The sequence below is a fragment of the Lithobates pipiens genome, unplaced genomic scaffold (genome assembly GCF_037356315.1).
Source record: "Lithobates pipiens isolate NorthernLeopardFrog02 unplaced genomic scaffold, aLitPip1_a1.2 Scaffold_25, whole genome shotgun sequence".
NCBI lineage: Eukaryota > Metazoa > Chordata > Amphibia > Anura > Ranidae > Lithobates > Lithobates pipiens.
Window position 1 is genome coordinate 183,367,634 of NW_027507787.1, and position 23,919 is coordinate 183,391,552.

At 40.5% G+C, this 23,919-nt stretch overlaps 1 protein-coding gene across 4 annotated transcripts in view; it reads right to left on the minus strand.

The window, feature by feature from the left end:
- Window positions 1–724: 724 nt before the first annotated feature.
- SLK (STE20 like kinase) overlaps window positions 725–23,919 on the minus strand; it is a 121,327-nt gene continuing 98,132 nt past the window's right edge. For all 4 annotated transcript variants that reach the window (XM_077455255.1, XM_077455254.1, XM_077455253.1 and 1 more), the window contains 6 exons: window positions 22,213–22,342; window positions 21,981–22,105; window positions 15,118–15,306; window positions 14,239–14,364; window positions 10,247–10,360; window positions 725–6,555 (listed from right to left, as the gene is read on the minus strand). In XM_077455255.1, coding sequence (XP_077311381.1) covers window positions 6,409–6,555; window positions 10,247–10,360; window positions 14,239–14,364; window positions 15,118–15,306; window positions 21,981–22,105; window positions 22,213–22,342 — 831 coding nt within the window. In that variant the 3' untranslated portion in view covers window positions 725–6,408. The remainder of the gene's footprint in view (window positions 6,556–10,246; window positions 10,361–14,238; window positions 14,365–15,117; window positions 15,307–21,980; window positions 22,106–22,212; window positions 22,343–23,919) is intronic.

Consider the following 23,919-nt stretch of genomic DNA (forward strand, 5'->3'; position numbering starts at 1 on the left):
AGTATATTACCACTACATGTGGGAAGCTTTTTTTGTTGAAACCGTGTCACTTTAAAATGTTAAGTATTAGAGGGACGTAAAATGTTTATAGCTATGCAAGGCATGCAAGCCCTTGCCTCCCATCTAAGTGTAGGCAAGGCACTATTTAGCATATATCAAGTTGTCAGTGGGATGTGCGCTAAGAAAAACTGTCTTGATGCAATGTTTAACTAACCAGTCGAAAAAGAAGAAGAAGCAAGCCTTGTGTATTAAAGTGACTAAAAGCACTGTGTAGTCCTCAAGAACCAACCGAATTCTTTTTTGTAAAAGGTATCATTTATCCAAGCCATGGCACTGCTGGCAGTAATTAAGTCACATTCAGAACAAGTCCAGTGGAATGTTACTTCCTACTGCTACCTAACCAAATTATTTCCAAATTTATGGCACATCAAACAATTTGACTCTGTGCTGGTCAAGACAGTGCTTTCTCTGACAACTTTTTAAAAACGCCAGTGTGTCTCCAGCCTCAAAAGACTCATAATGTATGTGCCCTTACTATCATGCTTCCTAAAACCTCAGAGGGAATGCCCAAGGAAAATGAATACAGGAAGTAGATTTTGACCATTTCTGCTCTGTAATCTTTTTCACACCTTAATATCATTTTAACAATCTTTAGGTCCTCAGCTCTCTGTTGCTTTGTTAGAAGAAACAAAAGCAAGCAACATAGAACACAAAATGAAACATGTTACAGGTGGGTACAGTATATCATTTATTTACAGTACAATTTTACAGAAAGCATTTTTTTTCCAAACAGACCATGTGCTTCTTGACACTTGTGGAGTGTTCTTTCAGGTTAATTACTGGCCAAACAAGTTAGCTCATACAAACAGAAATTCCTTTTAAAGACAAAATTAAAACTTTTAGATAACTGGCAGTCTGCCTAAAAGTAACAACGTTTGTAAAAGAGTATGGGTTTTGATGCACGAGACTTCATCACTTTCCCTGTTTGTGTTTCAAGTTCCTGGCTGTCCTTTACAGATATGTAACCACAGAGACAACCCCACTCTACATTTTTGCAGATGTCAGTACTTAGCTGCTTTTCTAGGGTGCATCCAGTAGTCAGCAGGTATCAATAATTGTTGACATTTGCAACTCATCATAGTAATTGTCTCTGACATTTAAGGCCTGCAAAATGGAAGTGGAGGGATACAGCAGGCATGGTGACAACCAAGTGACAATACAAGCCCTCTGTATTTTCTAAATGGTTAAGTGCCTGTCTATTTCCTCAGAAATACGATTGAAACATAATAAAGGCTGTAAAGAAGGGTACACATCCTCACAGTAATGTCTCTAAACACAAACCTTATACAAAAAAAAAAAAAAAAAAGACTCTACTAATCGTGGACTTTCTTAAACAAAAAACAGTATGCCATACCAATCAGAATTGCGTTTTCATTAGCCAAACGGTAATTTTTGATTGGCCTCTATTATAGGACTTATTTGTAAAAAAAAAAAATTGAGGAAAGGTGCACTATTGGCCAGTGGTACTCCAAGTTTTATTTACTACCAGCAATAACTGTGTGAAAAAACTTTCAGATTCTACAAGTTTTGCCAGTAGGTTGGTTACGCAGTTGTGTCCTGAAATAAAACAGGTGGACTGAGCACAGCAGGCTAAATGCATAGAGTCATAGACACAAGGTCAAGTCCACAACCAATATTACTTTTAAGTAGATGCAAACCGGTTAATCGGGTGTTTATTTTTTACTTGAGCCTTCAGTGGCAACATTTACTCCATTGTCACTTCTATTTCCACCAAGGCCATTATGAAGTTGTTGCAACCTAGTGGACTGTCTATGGGGGTTATTTACGAAAGGCAAATCCACTTAGCACTGCAAGTGCACTTGGAAGTGCAGTCGCTGTAAATCTGAGGGGAACATGCAAGGAAAATAAAAAAACAGCATTTTAGCTTGCATGTGTTTGGATGATAAAATCAGCAGAGCTTCCCCTCATTTCAGAGCTACCCCTCAGATTTACTGCAACTGCCAAGTGCACTTGCAGTGCAAAGTGGATTTGACTTTCGAAAATAACTTCCTATGCGTTTTACATTTGTAATAGAAAACGTAGCCATGGGTAGAAGAGTGCTCTGGCACTTATTTGCCTGCATGGTGAGGCACACCCAAAAGCAGACGAAAATTCCCTTGAAATAGCAATTTCTGGTGTATAGGGGACAATTCTACAATATATAAGGGTAAATAATGCTATAATTTAAACCATCAAATACTTTAATGTCTGTATCATTGACTCACTATGGACAGAACCTTTTTACATAAACAATGTTTTGCCAGGTAAACCACATGTGACAATGAAACCCACAGATTGTATACAGTAGCTTTACAAGTCACTGTAAAATGCTGACATTTTTCAACATTTGATAAAGTAAGCCAAGCAATAATTAAGGGTGCATTTACACCTGCAAATTCACCCTGCCTTCGATTAGATACAAGAGCCCCAGCTGTAAGAGGCTGCCCCATTGAAAGCAACAGGAGACTGCCTCACATCTAATCGAGGCCACTTGCATTTAATCATTTGTGCAGTGATGACATCAATCTGCGACCAGGGCCGATCATCCACATGTAATCTCTGCATGAGAGATGCACTCTAAAGACGTTACACTTTACATTATCTTCTTCCTGTCACACTGCAGTAATCATTCTTGCCACAACTACTTGCTCAAGACATTGCTATTTGCTTCTAGAAATCAGTATGTTTCAGGTCTTATATTATGCTGCATTAAAAACAAACAATGGACTGACCACAGCCCAAGAAGAAATCGTGTGCATTAACGCATGGCAACCAGATGCCAGCTTCCTTTGGTTGAGTGGTGTTCATCCTAATGAGTGCTGCTTGGTGATTAGTTACCATGTGGAACCACTGATCTGTGGCCTTTGCTTATCTAAGTCACAAATGTTTTTTCATAAACTTTTTTTGAGATTAGTAAAGAAAAATTCAAAGCCCCATCTCAAAATATAAGACTATCATATTTTATAGAAAGCTAGTTTATAAATTCTGCTTTGCAGAAAAGCTAAATAACCATTGTCCAGTAAAATCAGGCAGACGCCTGAAGTTGACTTTATCATGTGACCACTAAAAGCAGCCTGCCAGTGGATTCAATGGATATTTAGAGGTTTGTGAACCTTACTGTGGCAGGTTCTGTTCTCTGTAAACACTCACATGGCTGTATTATGATAACAAGTTATAGTTATATTCATCTATTAACATGCCTTTAACTCCTTGGAGCTGGCGCCTCCCAGTCCTTTAGGGGGTTAGGACGCTGGGAGGTTGGGAGAGGTTCATGATCATGTAACCTCCATCATTGGCTGTCACTGCAGTCACATGGTTGGAAAGCTCTCGATCGCAAGCACCGATCGTGAGCTACAGCCTGCCAGCAACTGTGCTGTGGGTGCGCTCTCAGCACAGCTGTATCTCACCTTATCATGCAAATGTGCAGTCGCTCTGTGCCAGGGCCCACCTGCTAAGAGGCCACATATTTGCATGCATCCAACGCCAACAGGTTAAGGAGCAAAACAAATCATTAAATTGGATTGGCTGCCCCAACGCACAAAAATGTGTCACCTTAACGTATAGTGTAAATGTGCCCTTATAAGGAGAAAATGGGGAAAAAAAGATATACAAAAAATATCAAAACCATCTTTAGGAAATAAAGCTACATGATATAATAAAACATAAGAAATCTTTTTTTTTAGCTATCCCTGTATACAAGCCTAGAGGTGAGAATAAAGTACTAATATGACTCCAAATAGTGGTGGCCTTAATTCTCTAAGGTAGAGTGTGGATCCTGCCCAGTCACATATAGCCCACACTCTGAATCCACTGAGGCCATAATTTCCCAGTGGCACACCAATCCACTGGCAGTGGTCATGCAAGTAGACAGTATGTAAATATGTGGAAACCGCTCAACTAAAAAAAGCTAATACTGACTAAAATAAAAATTACAACTAGCCCTTCAAATTATACAAGCGCAAACTTCACTATATAATCATTTTCTATGTTATAATTAAAGCGACCACAGGAGAAATATACAAATATCATTACTCTTGATTTAGCATAAATGTAACGGGGGAAAATAAAACATGCAACAAACTAAATACATAAACTTCAACTCTGCTTTGAAAAAGAAAAAATAATCCAGCATACGTTTCTATTGCATTCTGTTTTTAAAAAGAGTGGGTTTTACTTAATGAGGGTTGTGTGCTAAATTGTGCTCACCAACCACATACAGTAGAGACAGAGATTTTGATGACAGAACCAATTCCTTAGGAGTTTTACCTTCTGCTTACCATATTCTTAGAAATTATTTTTTTACTCCACAAAAAGGAGACGATCGTTCTAGCTTACAAAATGGTTGACTGTGTTTATAAGTTACTGGTTTAGGTCATCACAAGACTAACTCAACTGCATATAAAAAACACATGTACTTCAAAATATAAAAGTAACAACAAATATGGTGTTGTTCTAATGTGCTTGCAATTAACCTTTTTTTAGTGCAAAAAAATGATGAGTGCTTTGCAAATGGGCATTTTGCTGGTTAAACAAGTAAAAGACATAACCAATAAAAAAAAGCAACTCTAAACCCACTGCAGACACATTGAACCAGAGCACTGAGAATACCCCAGTCTGGACATAAACCTGTGTATAAGGGAGTCAATTTAAAAAAATGAACCATTTAACCTTTTAAATATGTTTTAAATGTGCTCTCATAGAAGCAATGTGAATAAAACTAAATGCTCCCTTCGGAAGCTGTGTACAAAATACCTCTCCCATTAACTCACACAATTATTTTAAAACTTAATGTCACAATTTTTTTCTTAGGAAATTCTATATCACAATTTAAAACACAGTCCGTTTTTAAAGTTTTCTAATAAACCTAATTTCTAAAAAAAAAAAGGGGGGTGGGGGATCCGATTGGCTGCTATAGGTTATAGCATAAACACTATGTGTTCAGTTTCCTCAAGATGCTTAAACATGAAGACAGTGTTACCTGTAGAAACCAGACACCATTTCCAACTTTCTTTAGAAAAGAATATGGGCCTAAATAATAACACAATGTAGATAATAGTGGCACAAAGTAAGGGTGCATTCACACCTGCCTCCAACAAGATGTGAAAACCCCAGTGGGGCTTATGTAATCTCTCATGCAGCGATCAGTCGCAATGAGGCTGCCTATTACAGGAACCCCCGCTAGAGTTCTCTCATCTATGCATTGCAGGTGTGACTGCACCCTAAAGTCTAGTACGCACAGGCCGAATGTCTGGGGTGGCATCAGCCGGTTCAATAGAAGCAGATTGACATTCAGCCTGTGTGTAATGCAGTCGATCCGACAGAAGCCGGCTACTGTCGAAGGGGGTATGACCAAAAAAGGTCAGAACACAATAGAGCAACAGGGGAGATTGCTGTACTAACTTCGGAGAGTTAGTAAAGCGGTTCCTCCTAAGCTGTCACTTTTTCCTTCAGCCCTGCTGGGTTGAACGAAAAACCACCAGTGTGTACTAGGCTTAAACCTAAGTAATATAATCTCCTTTGTTAGCAGACTTGTGAGAAATATGGGAGAATTCTTAATAAGCATCCAAGTACAACCGACTAGACAGTCTACATAAAAGCTAACTGCAGCAAATGTCTGCATTGTGATTCCATAACCGCACATTACAGTGCAGATTACAGTGTAAGCACCTTCCAGCATAAGAGTACTGATATCAGCAGTGAACTGCTTTACAAATACAGTATAAGTGGAAATATAAATAAGGTCTTGTATTAAATGTGTCTTATAAGAAAGTATATTTTCAATAGCAAGCAGTTAAAACCTACCTTTCTTTTTCTGACACGGCTTACTAAATGAAAGGAATAATCTTACTGGTTGCTGTGAGCATCACACTATCCTTTTTGAAACCACAGATATCAAGACCCACTGAATAAATTGAAAGTTAAAATCATTTGGAAAACACCTAATGACAAGCTAAGCATTATCCCTAATCCGTTCAAAGCTGACTAACCAGATTCAAGGACTGGATAACATAGCTGTGCCCTCTGTAAAAATACACTAAAAAGGTTTTTCTTCTTGCATACTAAATATAATACAGATAATGGCCAAATTGTTTCTGCATCAACACAAGCAAACAGCATAGCGGCCTTCACAGGATTTTGTGTCATAGCTGTACAAAACAATAGAGTAGATTTTTTTAATTTAGGTTATGTCATTTATATATGTATATATATACTTTATAAAACAAAAAATCAGCCTTAAAACAGATTCTTAGGGAAAAAAAAAAAATCTATCCATGCTTATTTGAAAAAGTTCCAAAAGGGACATGGCTGAAATAGAAGTATATAAAACAATCTCTAAAAAGAACATAGTTAAGAGCCAGTAGAATGCATGCTTGGGATAGGATAAAACTTAGAAATCCGGCTCTGTGTTGTAGGGTTAAGGCATTCTGACTCTCCAGACATTTTAAAAAACATTTCTTGCTCCTGAAGTTTTCTTGCAAACTCTTCTTCAAGTGCCTACAATGGAAAAATCATCTCATTATTTTTCAGAAAATATTGCAAGTACAGAAAAAAAAAAAAAACATTTCACAAATAGAAATATTAACGGATTGTTTAGAGGTTTTTTCAACTTCTCTTCATTTCCTTTAAACACAGAAAGCAATAATAAATCTCGCTAACATAACAAAGAAAAATAAAGGCAGGGAAGGATTAGGAAGTCTAATCTTTTTTTTTAATCCCAATTTTAGTCCCAATGGCAATCACTCACCCTAATTTATCCACTGGTATTACAGGGACTAGAAAGTGAGGGAAATATCCTGGCAGAAATAAAAACCTGGGAATAATTTCAACTCTTTTACACAATATCCAAAACCCCAAAAAAATGTGTCTGGAGTTAGTCTTTTAAGTGAAATTTGATGTCATTTTTTTTTAATGTTCGCAGGTTTGTAAATCTTTTAAAATCGGTTTTACATTTATATTCCATTATCTGCATAAAATAGTCAATTTATATTAATATAAACTTTAAAAGGGATAGTTCACATGTACAAAAAAACAAACAAACATTCTATGCAGTTAGGAGGTCTTTGTTTTTATCTACAAACTGTACAGCTATGACTAAAGTTGAATAATGCCCTTGCTATAGGCGTAGGCCATTTGTTTACCTCCCGAAGCCAGACTAGAATACTCCCAGGACATTGCCAAATGAGGCATGGTCATTGGTGCTCACATGCACCATTACAGGAGTGAGCTTTTTCTATGATTCAAAACCCCCCACATGCGCTTTCTCTCTCTCTCTTCCCCTAAAGGAGTAGCTCTGAGCTCAGCACTTAAGAGCTCACTCCTGTGAAAGAGGAAGTGAGCAGTAATGACTAGACCTCACTTAACAACATCCTGGGAGAATTCTGTCAGGCATTACTCAACTTTAGTCAAATCTGCCCAATTTGTTTTTATCTACAGATGCCCCTTATCTGCATAGGCAGTTTTTCAGTAAAGGTAAACTAACCATTTAAAGCAGGGTGCTTCCTTATTTTATTAGGATATAAAATATGCTATTTTTTTTTCTCCCACTCAACTGCCACTCTCTAGTAAGAAATTCTTATTCGTCCCATGAGCTAGAGGGGAGAGGGGGTGGGGGTCCTCCCTTTGACTTCATTCAGCTATGTTTTTTTAATAGTTTAATATTAATTAATAGGCTTTTTAATTAGGCCTTTAACCACTTCAGCCCCGGAAGGATTAACCCACGATATGGCACCGCACCACTTTAACTGACAATTGCGCGGTCGTGCGACGTTGTATGCAAACCAAATTGACATAGTTTTTTTTCCCCACAAATAGAGCTTTCTTTTGGTTGTATTTGATCACCTCTGTGGTTTTTATTTTTTGTGATATAAACATTTTTTTTTTTTTTTTTTTTACTTTTTGCTATAATATCCCCCAAAAAAGTGAAAAAAACAAACATTTCCTTCAGTTTAGGCCAATATTCTTCTACATAACTTTTGGTTAAAAAAAACAACAACAAAAAATAAATTGCAACAGCGATTAAGGGTTAACACGGGGGGGGGGGGTGATCAAGGGATAGAGTGTGTCCTAGAAAGGTGTTCCTAACTGAGGGGGAGGGGATTGACTGGGAGAAGCGAGAGACTGCTGTTCCTGATCTCTCTGTACTCCTCTGACAGAACGGGGATCTGTTTGTTTACATTGACAGATCCCCGTTCGGCCACTCTGTGGAGCAATCGTGGGTGGCTGGCGGACATTGTAGCCCCAAGCCACGCACATTGGCTCCGGGCCGCAGGCGCTATATCTATTACATGATGCGCCGTACCGGTACAGCGATTCCTGCATTAGAGCCGACCTGTCACCGTATATCGGCGGCAACTGGTCGGCAAGTTGTTAAAATATTAGGACACGTTGCTAGAATTTACAATAAGCTGAACTCCCAACTTGAAAGAGAGAAAGCAAGTGAGAATGTGTGGCTGCTAATTACATAGAGTTTAAAGTGGTTGTAAACTTAGTTACACCACTTTTACCTACAGGTAAGCCTATAAGGCGGCTTACCTGTAGGTACTGGAAATATCTCCTAAACAATATCTCCTAAACCTGCATGATTTAGGAGATATTTACCATATATATGTTTGCTCCAACGTCATCGGTGCATTGTGCAAAGTGCCCACGCCGTGACCGGCCCCGGAAGGAAGAGGTGTGAAGATGGATGCGGCCTCCAGCGGGGATATCGCGGGTTATCGTTTGCAGGTAAGTGGCACATAATGGTCTAATAAGTGATGCATACTAGCCCATTATGCTTTTACTTTACTTCCTCTTTAAAGGACATTTAAAGCGAAACCTAAAATTTCATATAATGGAGCTTACCAATCCTTAGAAGTAGTGGCTGCATTTGCTTTTCTCTTTTTTTTGGGGGGGGGGCAGGACATTTTAATTTCACCTGGTAATCAGGCCAATAATACACCTCCTGTCTTTCCGTGTCTCCTATCTGTGGCAGATCAATGGAGACCCTTGGAGAGAAGCACTGTCTGGAGAGGGCAGTATTGGATGGACTAACAGATTTAGACAGACTTTACATACTAACAAATTAAAGCTAAACTCCAGCTAGCACCTCCTAAGCAGTTGCAGAGACTGATTTTTTTATTTTGGGCTAAAGGTTTTATAAAAATAAATAAGAACTGACCATTGTAAACACCCCTTTAATTGCTACATAGTTTTTTCAACCCTCTATCTTCCACTTTTGCTGCACATCTTTTTAGTTAAAGTAATTTGAAAAATAACAGCAAGACTTAAGTGGTTGTAAACCCTCCCCTACAACTTTGTCCCATGTGAATCAGCATAAAAAACCCCAATGAACACGGCTTGTAGATATCTCCTTACTTGCTTAGTATTGTTGTAATCCTTTTTGTTCTTTGGAATGACATCACTAAGCATGCCCAGATCTCCCCTGATTTACGGCACACTCTCTATGTCTTATCTATCTGTTATCAGGAATTCCTACGGCACACAACACTGAACTCCCAGCAGGCTGCTAATCACTCAGAGCTTCCTTCTACACACCATGGGACCATGTGACCTCACATACAGTGTAAAGCAGGGAATGGGACAGCAGTACTGCAGTCTTATCAGCTGAAGCTGATAGGACTCATACAGGCAAACACTAGGTAATCAGCACAAGTAAATACTATGAAATAAACAAGTCAGCTATGAACAGGGAAGCAGGGTTGTCATAGAAACGTTGGATTGAGAAGGAGGCTTGGTTAACAGTACAGGAAGTGCTCAATGTAGGGGCGGAAATACACTCCACTGTGGACTCAGAAAACAATACTTAAGATGGAGCTACCTAACCCCTTTAAGTTTCTTTAAACAGTAAGTAATATGCGATTTGGGCTGGATTACAGTGGCTAAAGTTTGATAATGACTTATTATAATGAACTAAATGAAAAGATGCATCGGAGTGGGAGAGTTTACTTCCTCTTTAAGGACCCAGAAAAACAAAGACTGCTTCCTTAAAGCTATTGATAGATTGCATCATATGTGTAATTTGTGATTTTGCCTCTAGTACCACTTTAAGAGAGCAAGCAAGAGACTACTTTTCTGCTGCAGGTAACTCAGATAACACAAGCATAAAATACAGAAAATGACATGGCGAATTAAAGAAAGTCATGGCAGGCAGGTATGCACACATCAGGGTAGGGGTTAGGGGTACCTTCTTCCGTGGTCGTAGTTTTTCCCTCCAGTCTTTCAGCTCTTGGACGTGCTCTTCATCTAATTCCTTCAGCTTTTGTGTTTCATGTTCTATTAATAGGTGGCATTTTTCATTCTAAAAATTGTAAAATTGGATGGCAGTAGTTTAATAGAATATAACAGTCAGCATGGTAAACATTGCTAAACTAAAAATACCAAAAAGTGATATTCAAGCTACACTATACACAGTAAGGAGAGGATAGGCTTTAAATAGTTATAATGGTTTTGGTACATTTTTATTTTAATTTCCTGGATTAATCTTCACAATTATGTAGACCAATCTTTTATATAATTCTCATTTGCATAAAATATTTAATTTTACAAATAAGCATTAACAAAAGTTGTTTTTGTAACATATAGGATGCAAAGTACGCTAGCATTTATTTTTTTCAACTGCCCCTAACCTGAAATTTATTTCTAGCCATGAACACATGTAAAAAGCATACAAAATCACGATAAGGTTCCTTTAATGACTGGACTACAGCCTTTTTACAGCCTTGTTCACCTTAAATACCGTTTTTAGCAGTATAGAACACTTTCTTTCCCCTTAAAATCAGGGAGAAATCGTGAGTGCGTGTTATACGGCGATCCCCCCGCTGATTGTGAGCGGAGGAGCGAGCACCACCGAGATACACGTAGCCGTGTACACTCGGCTAGGCTCGGCTCCGTGCCGATCAGCTTCTCTCCTCTCACAATCAGCGGAGATCAGCGCCAAATTTAAATAACAAGGCTGCAATGACACCGGGCTGCAATGACACTGGACAAGGCTGCAGATGGACACTGATAAGGCTGCATTGATGGCCATTTAAATGTAAGGTTTTTTTCCTTACACTTTCCTCCTAAACTTGGGGTGCGTGTTATACGCCGGCGTGTGTTATACGCCAATAAATGCGGTAGCTAAAGTTATAGTAAATTACCACATAGCAGCTAAAGGTTTGATCATGGATAAATGTCAGCTGTGCAAACTCATCAGTGTGAAGAGGAGGTACAAAAGGTGGTTTACAGCAAGAAGAGTGAATGGTGGGCGATATTCAGTAGAAGTCTAAAGGAAAAGGCACAAGGCTAGGGAGTAACATAGGGTCTCCATAATTGCTGTCACCTTTCCTATGCTGAGCTGCCCATACAGCACAGTGGGAATGGGAATGGCTGAATCACAAGTATGTAAATTTGGGCCTTAGCCGGCAGAACTTTATACACTTTAAATGGGTTTTGTAGTCCTATGCAAGTCAATGGGAATACAAAACCCACTTGCAGCAGGTCAAATGCACCTGCCAAAGATGTCAATGAATTGGGAATGATCTCAGAAGTATCCTAAATTGATGTCAAACCTTAAAGTGGTGATTTTTTTTTTTTTAACTCGCCTCTAAATGCCTGTTGCCTCCTTCAGTGCCTGGGCTCTTGATGTCACTTCCCCTCGGCGCAGGAAGGGCTCAGCTCTGCCCCCTCCCTCCTGTCAGTCATCTGGGACACGTGACAGGTCCCAGATGACTGCGCGGCCAATCAATGTGCGTGGCGCCGCTCGCACATGCGCAGTGGGGGCCCACATTTAGAATGCCGGCGTCGCCGAGTGGAGGGGGGAACGAGGGGGGCTTCACTGGACCCTGGGATAGGTAAGTGTCCGATTATTAAAAGTCAGCAGCTGCAGTATTTGTAGCTGCTGACTTTTAATTTTTTTAAACATTTTTTAAGGGGAACTCCTCTTTAAAGGTATTTATAGCCAGAATACAGTGGTCGCTCCACCTGGTGGGACTGTACCTAGATCCGGGACAACCCTCATGTCTATTGGACCAACAAACTAATACAGACTTCTGCAGTGAACCAATCTTGTAGAAAAATTAGATTTTTGACTTAACGTAAAATCTATTTCTCTGAGTTCATTGACAAGACACCCCGCTCCATTATTCAGAACCATGGGGGTTATATCGTCCCCTACAGAAGTAGGACACTAGGCAGAAAAAAAGACTTGGCTAGGCCTATGGGCAGTCCTAGGTAAAATACACACCTCTCTCTGCTATAGGCCTTCAGTTTAGAGGGGTGGGAGCTGTGTGTCTCAATGAACTCAGAGAAATTAATTTTACGGTAAGTCAAAAATTACATTTCTCTTTCGTTCATTGACAGGCATAGCGCTCCATTGTTCAGAACCATAGGGACGTCCCAAAGCAGTGCTAAACATGAGAGGTGGGACAACGAAAAATCCCAAGGCTAACACAAGAGCCAATCAGGTAAAAGGAGCTCAACACAGAACTGGAGCTCAACCTGAACAATACACCCCCCAGAGAGAGATTAGACCCCCTAAACAGCAGCCCGCAACACCTTGCGGCCAAAAGAAGCATCCTCAGATGCCAGCACAGCCACGTGGTAGAAATTTGCGAAAGTGTATACCATCGACCAAGTGGCCGCCTTGCAAACCAGTGCAGCTGACGCCTGATGATGGCCCAAGAAACAGTAAGCAGCCAAGTAGAATGCACCGTAACAGGGAAAAGAGGAATCCAACCCCTGATAGAATAGGCCAGAGTCATTGTCTGTCTGATCCATCTAGAAAAGGTCACAGAAGAACCAGACAGCCCCTTTTTTGGCCCGTCCATGATCACAAACAGTGAGTCTGATCTCCGAAAAGACCCTGTGACTGCCAAATACCCCCAAATCACCCAAACGCATCCAGGGCATGTAAGGTGAAACCCTTAGGACATTTTGACCTGGGACACAGGGAAGGCAATACAATGTCCTTAGTCAAAAGGAATCAGAGGAGGGAATCACAGACAAGGGAAAACAACCACTTCATCTTTGTTTTACCAGGTCAGAAGTATGACATGGTAACGCCTACAGTTCCAACACTCTGCGAGCAGAGGTGATAGCAACCAAAAAAGCCACCTTCTGGGACAGACCAAGCAGAGGAACCCCCCGAATACTTTCAAAGGGAGTAAAAAAAAATGGGTTCCTCAAGTTGGGATCTTAAACAGACCACAAACCATAATCGTAAAAAATTACTAAATTTATTGATGTATAAATGACATATGTATGACAAATGGCATAAATAACTAAAAATTCAAGGCGATAAAAACAAACACATATTGTTTGGGGCAGATGTCAAACCAGCTGAAAGGGAAGCCCGAAAGCTGTCAACCAACATCGCATACAACATGTTTCAAAAACACACAGTGTTGATCTTCTTCAAGGACTAAAAGGGCTTGAAACTTCCAAAGCTGTAGCTTAAGTCTATGATGATAGAGTATGTGTCATCAGAAATATGCAAGAGTACAACGATATACATACTACAATCATACAGTTCATACACAGCGATCACACACAGCGATGTATATTATAACAAAGCCAGAAAGTTTAGCAGCTGAAAATACTGACCCCAAGTGTAAGCATTCCACACAACAGCAGAAAAAACTCAACAAGTGAAGAGAGCTAATGGTCCGTCAGAGCCATGCATGGATACCAGCCGGAATGTCATCGACCAATGGTAATTCACATGCGACACAATAAGCACTCGAAGGGAGTGCAATTGGCATATAGATTTAACTGCAACATATCTAAATGGATATAAAGATTATTCTACCAACTAGTTCAAATGTAATGTCTTGAATTATTGGCAATGGGATGTGTTCAAATGATAGATGAACACAGTCCACAATGGTCAAACAATAGCAATACCTCAGATTTGCAGGGACTTCAAGGAGCAGGGGATATTTATCATCCAAAAGCACATTGTGTCAATAATAGACACAGCCTCAGTCGTATATACCATATTTTTCGCTCCATAAGATGCACCCCCCCCCCCCCAAAAAAAGGGGGGTAATGTCTGTGTGTCTTATGGAGCGAGTACACATTCTCCTATCCCCCAATCTAGATCATTCATTTATAGGGATATACCATTGTGTGCCCTGCTGTTGCTTCCATTAATCATCAGGCAAGACCGACACCTATATTTCATTACATAGTTCTAACCTGTAGCTGCTGCAGCTCTCGGATGTTGGCATCACACTGAAGCTGTAAATCTCGCATTTGGTTTTCGTGTTTCTGGTGCTGAGCCAATCTCTCATTCTTTTGTCGCTTATCTTCTTGGACGGCAAACTTGGAATAATAATAAGAAAAAAGTGAATTAAAAAATATTTAGAACCATATAAATTACTGAAACATTAAAATGAGCTAAATTAACAATTTAATGAACTTCATTTTTACGTATAACAAGTAGTAATATTATCAAATGATAGCTAATGCTTTCATTACTGAAGACTCAGAATAATAAAAAAACAGAATAGTGGTTTAGGTTAGGCCTTGAAACCAGGGTCCAATTCCTCAACTTCCTTCAGGGACCCTTTCAGTATTGTGTTTGTAGGTTCTCTCTATGTGCATCTCCTCTGGGGGATCCAGTTTATTCCATAAGCCAAATCTATACTGGTAGGTTAATTAGATTCTCCCCAAACTGCCCCTAAATTATCTTTGTTGTAACTTTTACAATATGAAGTTCTACATAAAGTACAAGTGGGAAAAACATCATATTTGCAATCTGCCCATCCTTTAATGACAGGCTCCAGTGCCAGGACTCAGGGCTGAAGGACCATGCGGTGCATGCACGGTACTTCCCAACCTCCCCTTTACTCCATGGAAGTGGGAAAAACATCTCAGTCTCCTCACAGCGTGATATTCTAACAAACTAGAAAAATGTTCTTGTGCAATAATGAGCCCCTCTGAAGGGTAAGTCAGATCATTCGAAGTTGAGAGCATCACTTGCTTTTTACCTGGTCTTGTCATGCAAGTACCTTAAAAAAAAAAAAAAAAAAAAGACTCTTGGATTCACAGACAACAATTTGTCAACAGCTTTACCTGTTTAATCTTCTCCCTGTCCTGCTCTGGAGATCCAGATGAATTAATCCTCAGACTCTTCTTAAACATAGCCATACGAGTCTTGGCATCACTTCGCTGATTTTTTGGCAGCCGCGCCCTCTCCTGAGTTTGCTTATTTTTTAGTTCTTCTATAAGTCGCTGGTTATACCTTTGCATTTGTTCCATTTCCTGCAGATGGAAACATAATTGGTAGAATATGATCCTAGATCATATGAACCACCACCAGCTAGAGCAGAAGGATACAAATAGATTCAAAAGTCACATGCCGGGTCACCTGATTGCTGTGATAGCCTCCGATTGGCTATCACAGTGATCAGTCACTGTGAAGCCCGCCCCCGTGTTTTCTGTCTCTGAATGAACGAGACAGACACATGGCATCTTTCTATGTCTTTGCAGAGATAGAGAAAAAAAAATACACATATATATATACATATCTCGAGGTTTGATCTAGGTCAGCCCCACCCAGAGTTAGTGTTTGGGTCAGGTCAGTATTTTTCTGGAAATTTTTTTTCTTCTTAATTTGTATCGTTGTTTTAGGTAGGTAACTATCTACATCTAACATACACATATTTGGTCGCTACGATCGTCAGGAGCTGGAGAATTTATTTTGGGTTGTTCTTTGGTGGTAGGTTATGGTAGTAGTAAGACATATACAGTTATTGTTTTATAATATATATATATATATATATATATATATATATATATATATATATATATATATATATATATATATATATATATATATATTTTGTGACATTGGGGGATGTTTAACTCAGTGGTAGATGCCTTTTGAGTAAGTTCACAGCAAACAGGAACTTTAGTTTAAGGGCATGGTAGCCCACTTTAATTAAAAGGAACAAGATAAAAGTTCATACATGCACTTGGTTGCCCACACAGGAGTTCTTTTCCCAAAAACAATAAATGAAAAATGCCAAGCCACCTGGCTCACTTCAGCAATACTGCCACTTATGCTTTACGCTTTAGCCCTCTTGGCCATACAACAGGGTTCCTGTACAACTACTGTACCTCTTTTCAGCTTCTTTGCTGCTCAGACCTTCCACTTCAGGCTCTCATTGGTCTCCTTAGATGCACACAGCGTCTGTCTAGAAAGCAGCCCCTCACTCTCATCCTTAGACTTGGGTCTCTGGCTTTCTCTAGTGCACACCTGCACTCTCTGGACTCCTGGAGACCTCCTGTCTCTCTGGGTGGAGCCCAGAACCCTAAGAGTCCATTCACACAGGTGCAACTTTGGATCCAAAATTAAATCGTCCCAAGTCACCTCAAATCGCGCAACATGATAAAATCAATGTAAGCGAATCAGAGCCATCATAGTGTACACTACTGAGGTCGCTTAGACTTCAGAAAAGGTACCTGTACTACTTCAATCTGACTAGGCAACTTGTATCCATTGATTTCAATGGAAGTTGCCTCAAAGTCGGATCCCCTGTCTTAACTAAAGCAACTTTCCAGGAAGTAAAAAATGGTTCTCTAGGAAAACCCCTCCCTCCCACAGAGCTGATTATGCGATTCGCCACTGGCAAAATCTCCTGTCCTGGAAGCAACTTCAAGTTGCCTTGTAAGTTGCCTCAAGTCGCGCTGTGATTCATACTCAAGCCGTGTCCAAGTTGCCTCCCAAAGTCGCGCTGGAAGTTGTGTTGCCCCTGTGTGAATGGACTCTAATCCTGACTCTGCTATAAGCCCAGGACCCACCTGCTCAATCAGCCAGCCAGATTCCTGGCTGTTCCCAAAACCCGGTCCCAGGATTGGAGATACCTTCCCACTCATAACGCTAAGGAATCTCCAGGCTCCAGGTCCCCAACTGGATTTTACAAACTTTGGAGGAAACTGATAAAACAAATTCATCCACATTAAATACCCCTGGAGCCCCTCAACCTGCCTATTTGAGAAATCTGGGTGACAATTACTAGGACAGGGAACTGTACTGTCACAAATATTATAATATATATATATATATATATATATATATATAAAATCAGGGGATATCTATTATCATTTACCACCAAATGAAAGCCTAATTTGTCCTGAAAAAATACAGAATAATCCATCTGGATACACAAAGTAGTTGTTATGATATGTAATGTTTTACCAACACGTGTCAAAGTTGCAAAATTGGGCTTGGGCATTAAGATTTGTTTTACCCTTAGGTGTGAGTTAATACTGCAAGCTAAGCTGATAAGCTTTTAATTCCACCACACCTATACAATTACTTTTCTTTGCTGCACTTCATACCTAGACCCTGGTAAGCTAGAACCTCCCCGGGATATTTACAGCCTTGGTGCAGAAATCTTTTATGGCAATATATGTGCAGAAACTCACCAATTATATGAATGGGTTTATAGTTCTACACTGAACAAGCTATGCTGGCCCTATTTAAGCCTAAGGGCTTGTTCACACTTGACTAAATTTCTAACGCTCAACAAACGCTCCTATAGCATTTCTATGGCGTTCGTATGGGTGTCAGACAGGCGTCAATGAGCCTTAGTATAGGCATTAGACAGGCATTTTACAAGGATTTAATGAGGAGTTAAAGATGCTCCCCAAACGCCCTATGGGGAGTTTTGAAGTGTTTGACGAGCGTTAAAACTGCTCCAAAAATGTATATTCCATTACAGTAAATAAACAAATCTTAACGCCCCGCAACAGCTCCGCAACTGCCTGCCAGAGCATTTATGAGGCGTTACCATAGACTTGAATGGGAGGCGTTGAAAGGCTTCAGACGCCTTCTGACTCGACATGGGGCTTTCATTTTGAAGCGACGCTAACGCTTAGTGTGAACAGCACAATGTGCTGTTGATTATATCTTGTGCATAGGCGTTTGAGGGGCCCTTTTAATGCCTCTCAAACGCCTGCTCTTAATGCCAGTGTGAACTCAGCCTTAGTGAGGTTACTTCGTAGAAGATTTCTGCACTGAGGGTGTAAAATTAGAAGAGGCTGCCACCATTACGAACAGATAAGTAAATACCTGAGACAGGAGGAGTCTAGCTCATGTTAGGTAAGGTGGGTAGAGTGTTTTTATTTTTTAGGGTGAATTTGCCCTTTACAAATGTTTTGATTAACTTTTATTATTTTATTAAATTGGTTTGATGTTCAGCTTCAATTACATACTGTAGATTGTTAGGCTCACTATGTTTCTATTAGTTTCCTGTACCTCTGTTTTGGCTTTCTGTAGCTACAAGTGGGTGGTTGGCATGAGACACAAGCATGGTTATATTAAAAGTGACAGCAGTTAAAGTACAAAGGGTGTAGTAGCTATTCAGTGGATTCTTATCATGCCTTGTGATATTGTTCACAATGCTGGTGTTATCTTAACATTTCCCAACCTGTGGCTTTCCATCTGCTGTTAAATTAGAAGGGCAGCAATGCCCTGATATCTGTCTTAAATTACATTTAGGTTTTGCATTGCAGGGTTAGCCTGAAGTTGTAGTTTCAGAACAATTTAGGAAGCCATAATTGTGGAATTGAGTTACATTTTCAGAAAACCATCTACTCAAACTAACAATGTGCAAGTCAACAGAGATACAACAGGACCAAATCTACACACCTACAAGAGGGTGTAGGAAAAAGTTTTAGACCCCTTTCACACTACAAGCATTTTTCAGGCTCTTTAGCACTAAAAATAGCGCTTGTAAAGCTTAATCTGCAATCAGGCTTTCACACTGGGGCTCTGCACTGGCAGGACGTCAAAAAAAGTCCTGCAAGTAGTTTCATTGAGGTGCTTTAGGAGCAGTATATACACTGCTGCTAAAGCGCCTCTGCCCATTGAAATCAATGGGCAGCGCCACAGAAGCACCTGCAAGGCGCCGTTTTTAACCCTTTATCCAGCCCTTAGAGGGGGTTAAAAGCACCCCGCTAGCGCCGCAAATACGGTGGTGAAGCATCACTTTAGGCAGTGTGAAGGGGGATCTTAAAATTTTAATTCCTCGACATCAAGTACGTACATCCTGGGATGTAGAACATTAACCACTTGACCTCCGGAAGTGCAGTATGTTCTACTTTTTTTTCCCTGGAACTGACTGCACTGGTGTGAACTATGCCATTGGTAACCATATAACCCAGCTTGGGTACAAACAGCCTATCTGATTTTTCATGTGATTACTGCCAGAGGCTAAAGAAACTAATAACTGTATGCTCTCCTGGCCCACATGGTTCCTTTGCACCCCTCTCCCCCACCCGCTGGGTGAAAACAATAGCTACACGGGAGGGATTCCCCCATTAACCCAGACTTGATTGCAGGAAATACTGCCAGCTTAGGGTTCTCCAACTTGAGGAAATGTGTATGTGATATAGACATGTGCAGAGTAAAATATTTTCGTTTCGGAATTTCGTTTTCGTCCGAAAAATTTATTTATTTAGTTACTCCCAAAATTTGTTTTTATTTATTTCGTTTTTCGTTCAAAAATTGCATTCGTCCGAAAATCCACATGAATTACGGTCAAATCTGTCTTTGAAGGCTTATGGTGTCTGTCGAATGTATAAAGAAGATTCGACGGAGCTAGTATATAGCATACTTCGTGTGAACTTTAAAACCCTATTAAAGTCTATGGGACTCCAACGTTCAAAATCTAAAGTGCTAATTTTAAAGGCTAATTTGCAAGTTACTGTCCTAAAAAGTGTTTGGGGACCTGGGTCCTGCCCCAGGGGACATGTATCAATGCAAAAAAGAAGTTTTAAAAACGGACGTTTTTTCGGGAGCAGTGATTTTAATAATGATTAAAGTGAAACAATAAAAGTGTAATATTCCTTTAAATTTCGTAGGGGGGGGGGGGGTGTCTATAGTATGCCTGTGAAGGGGCGCATGTTTCTGGTGCTTAGAACTGTCCCTGCACAAAGTGTAATTTATGCAGGAAAAAAAGTCCTTTAAAATCACTCGCAGCTATTATGAATTGTCGGCTCCGTAATACAGAGAACACTCATTGAAAGTCATTGATAAATAAAAAAAGAAAAAAGAAAGCGTGGGGGTCCCCCAAATTCAATTACCAGGCCCTTCAGGTCTGGTATGGATATTAAGGGGAACCCTGCGTCAGATGAAAAAAAATTGACGTGGGGTCCCCCTAAAAATCCATACCAGACCCTTTATCACCCATACGTCACAGGAAAGCCCGGGTTTTCCCTAGCGTCAGAGGGGGGCGGGGTCATATAACAAACGTCAGGCCGCCGGAATCCCCGCAGTGTCTCCTCCGTGGAGACAGAAGATGGATGGATTCGCTGCGCTGGATCAGATCATCCATCGCTGGACCCCGGAGATCCGTCGCTGGATAGCAAGAGTGGATTACCACTGCTGGAATCTTTTTTTTATTTTTAATAAAGGAATCTTTCAAAAGTGTGTTTGTCTTATTTAGCTATTTTTTACACTTTCTTTGTGAAATGGTAGGGGTACTTTTGTACCCCCCTTACCATTTCAAACAGGGGGGGGGGGATCTGGGGGTCCCCTTGTTAAAAGGGGCTTCCAGATTCTGATAAGCCCCCCGCCCGCAGACCCCCACAACCACCAGCCCACGGTTGTGGGGATGAGGCCATTCTCCTCATCAACATGGGGACAAGGTGCTTTGAGGGGTCACAGACCCCCAAAGCATCCTCCCAATGTTGAGGGCATGTGGCCTGGTACGGTTCAGGAGGGAGGGGGGGCCGCTCTCTCGTCCCCCCCTCTTTTCCTGCGGCCTGCCAGGTTGCATGCTCGGATAAAGGGTCTGGTATGGATTTTTAGGGGGAACCCCACGTCAATTTTATTTAATCAATGACTTTCAATGAGTGTTCTCTGTATTACGGAGCCGACAATTCATAATAGCTGCGAGTGATTTTAAAGGACTTTTTTTCCTGCATAAATGACACTTTGTGCAGGGACAGTTCTAAGCACGGGAAACATGCGCCCCTTCACAGGCATACTATAGACACCCCCCAGCTACGAAATTTAAAGGAATATTACACTTTTATTGTTTCACTTTAATCATTATTAAAATCACTGCTCCTGAAAAAACTGGTTTTTAAAACTTTTTTTTGCATTGATAGATGTCCCCTGGGGCAGGACCCGAGTCCCCAAACACTTTTTAGGACAGTAACTTGCAGAATCTTTTCTCTCTGTCAAATCTTTTTTCTCTGTCGAATATTTTCTCTATATAATCTTGGACTAATAGAGGTAAGGTTAGGCACATTCGACCACAGGTTCTATAGACACAGATTGTTATTGTCAGAGTCACGTCGAATCTCCTATTATATATCGAACTGTTGTAACAATGAAAATGAAAATAAAGCATTTATTTATGTCGGATCTTTTCTTTTTCGGATTCTGTGCTTTCGTTATCGTTTGTCAAAACGAAAAAAGAAAATAGCTGAAATTCGGACAAAAATGCATTCGGACGAACACGAATGCACATGTCTAATGTGATACGAGTTCTTTTGACATTTCACAAAGTGGTTATCATCCGTCAGTCTAGTTAATCGCTCCAGGGCTTCACAGCCCCCCAATTGTTCTGAACTATCAGGTTTCTCATGGCAAGTATTTGCCTTGACACCGATGATGGTTGCACTAAATTTAGCAGAGAGCCACATGTTGCAGTAGACAACCATTTATCCAAACGTATTAGCAATACAGAGCATCATCTCAGATAAGTGAAAGCTATAGGTGTTCTCAGAATGTAGCAAACACCCCCAGCCCACCAACTGTTTGTGGGAAGTTTGGGGGGGGGGGGGCATGGGAGTCTAATAATCAGAGCATAATTACATTTGCCCAAACCTGGCTAGTAACAGGGTTGCCCGTTTACTGGTATCACTGAAGCTACATGGTAATACAATTGCAGCATTTGAGTTTAATAAATGTGCTATACCTTCTCATGCCTTTTCAGTAGCTGGTGTCTCTGCATGAAATACTGATCCTTTAGCTGCTGTTTCAGCAGCTGGTGCTTTTCTTGCAGGTGACGTTCTTCAAGCTCCCAAATTGCGGCTTCCCGTGCTGTAACAAATCATATTTTTAACATTCAGGGAAAAATGACAGGTCATGAATGATCCACATTATTCTCAGGTAGTAGGGCATATTTTATATTTCTGTAAGATAGATACCTCTCAGGAGCTGCTGTTTATGATTTAAGCACTCTCGCTCTATGTTGGCCAGCTCCATCTTCTGCTGGTGAATAATCTTCTTCAGGGATCCATCCAACTCTTGCTGCTGCTTCATGACAAACTCTTGTTCCTATCAAGGCATTTTTAAAGTTAATTCCAGAACAGTTTACAGAGAGCCAAAGTTATCGATTAGAGGGTTTCTACAATGATTTGAATTTTAACCAATACAATTAGAACATGTGTGGTACACACATCTATAAAACTACTTTGCAGATCGACTACTGCTTATGTCACAGCAACAGTTACTATTCACAATCAGTATACATTGGAAACACAGCAAACTCAGACAAACAATTTGGTAATTGGTAAGTATCTCTATATTATGTCAATCTTTGAAGACATTTAAAGGATTTTAGTATCCCCATTGACTACATTAAATTCTTAAGGACACCACTCCAGTCCCCCACCGCAAGAAAGATGGGACAATTTCAAAGATATTCACACTTGATTTCATACATCAAGGTAATCATCTACACCAGGGATCTCCAACCTATGGCCCTCCAGTTGTTGCGGATCTACACATCCCATGAGGCATTGTAAGACTCTGACATTAACAGACATGACTAGGCATGATGGGAATTGTAGTTCCTGAACAACTGGAGGGCCATAGTTTGGAGACCCCTGATCTACAGGGTCACTGATTAAAGGGTCCCAGCCCAGGACATACGGGGGGGGGGGGGGGGGGGGTTGATCCCCTGCTGATTTTGTACGTTTGCCCACTGACAAAGAAACTGTCTATAATTTTAATGGTAGGGTATTTTAACAGAGATAGAACAACAAAAAAAATCCAGAAAAACACATGTCAAAATAGTTATAAATTGATTTGCATATTAATGAGCGAAATAAGTATTTGATCCCCTATCAATCAGCAAGATGGGAGTGCTTCTAATCTCAGCTTGTTACCTGTACAAGAGACACTTATCCACAGAAGTAATCAATCAGATTCAAATCTCTCCACCATGGCCAGGACCAAAGAGCTGTCCAAGGATGTCAGGGACAAGATTGTAGAGCTACACAAGGCTGTAATGGGCTACAACACCAATCGCCAAGCAGCTTGGTGGGAGGGTAACAACAGTTGATGCGATTATTCGCAAATGGAAGAAACAAAAAATAACTGTCAATCTCTCCCTGTCTGGGGCTTCATGCAAGACCTCACCTCATGGAGTTTCACTGATCATGAGAATGGTGAGGAATCAGCCCAGAACTACACAAGGAAATCTTGTCAATGATCTCAAGGCAGCTGGGACTATAGTCACCAAGAAAACAATTGGTAACACACTACACCGTGAAGGACTGAAATCCTGTAGTGCCAGCAAGGTCCCCCTGCTCAAGAAAGCACATGTAAAGGCCTGTCTGAAGTTTGTTCATGAACATCTGAATGATTAAGAGGAGAACTGGGTGAAAGTTGTGGTCAGGTGAGGCCAAAATCAACTTGCCGTGTTTGGAGGAAGAGGAATACTGCCTGACCTCAGGAACACAATCCCCATCGTCAAACAGAGGTGGAAACATTGTGCTCTCAGGGTGATTTTCTGCTAAGGGGACAGGACAAATTCACTGCATCAAAAGGAATGTAGGACAAGGACACGTTCTGTCAAATCTTGGGCGAGAACCTCTATCCCTCAGCAAGGGCATTGAAAATGGGTCATG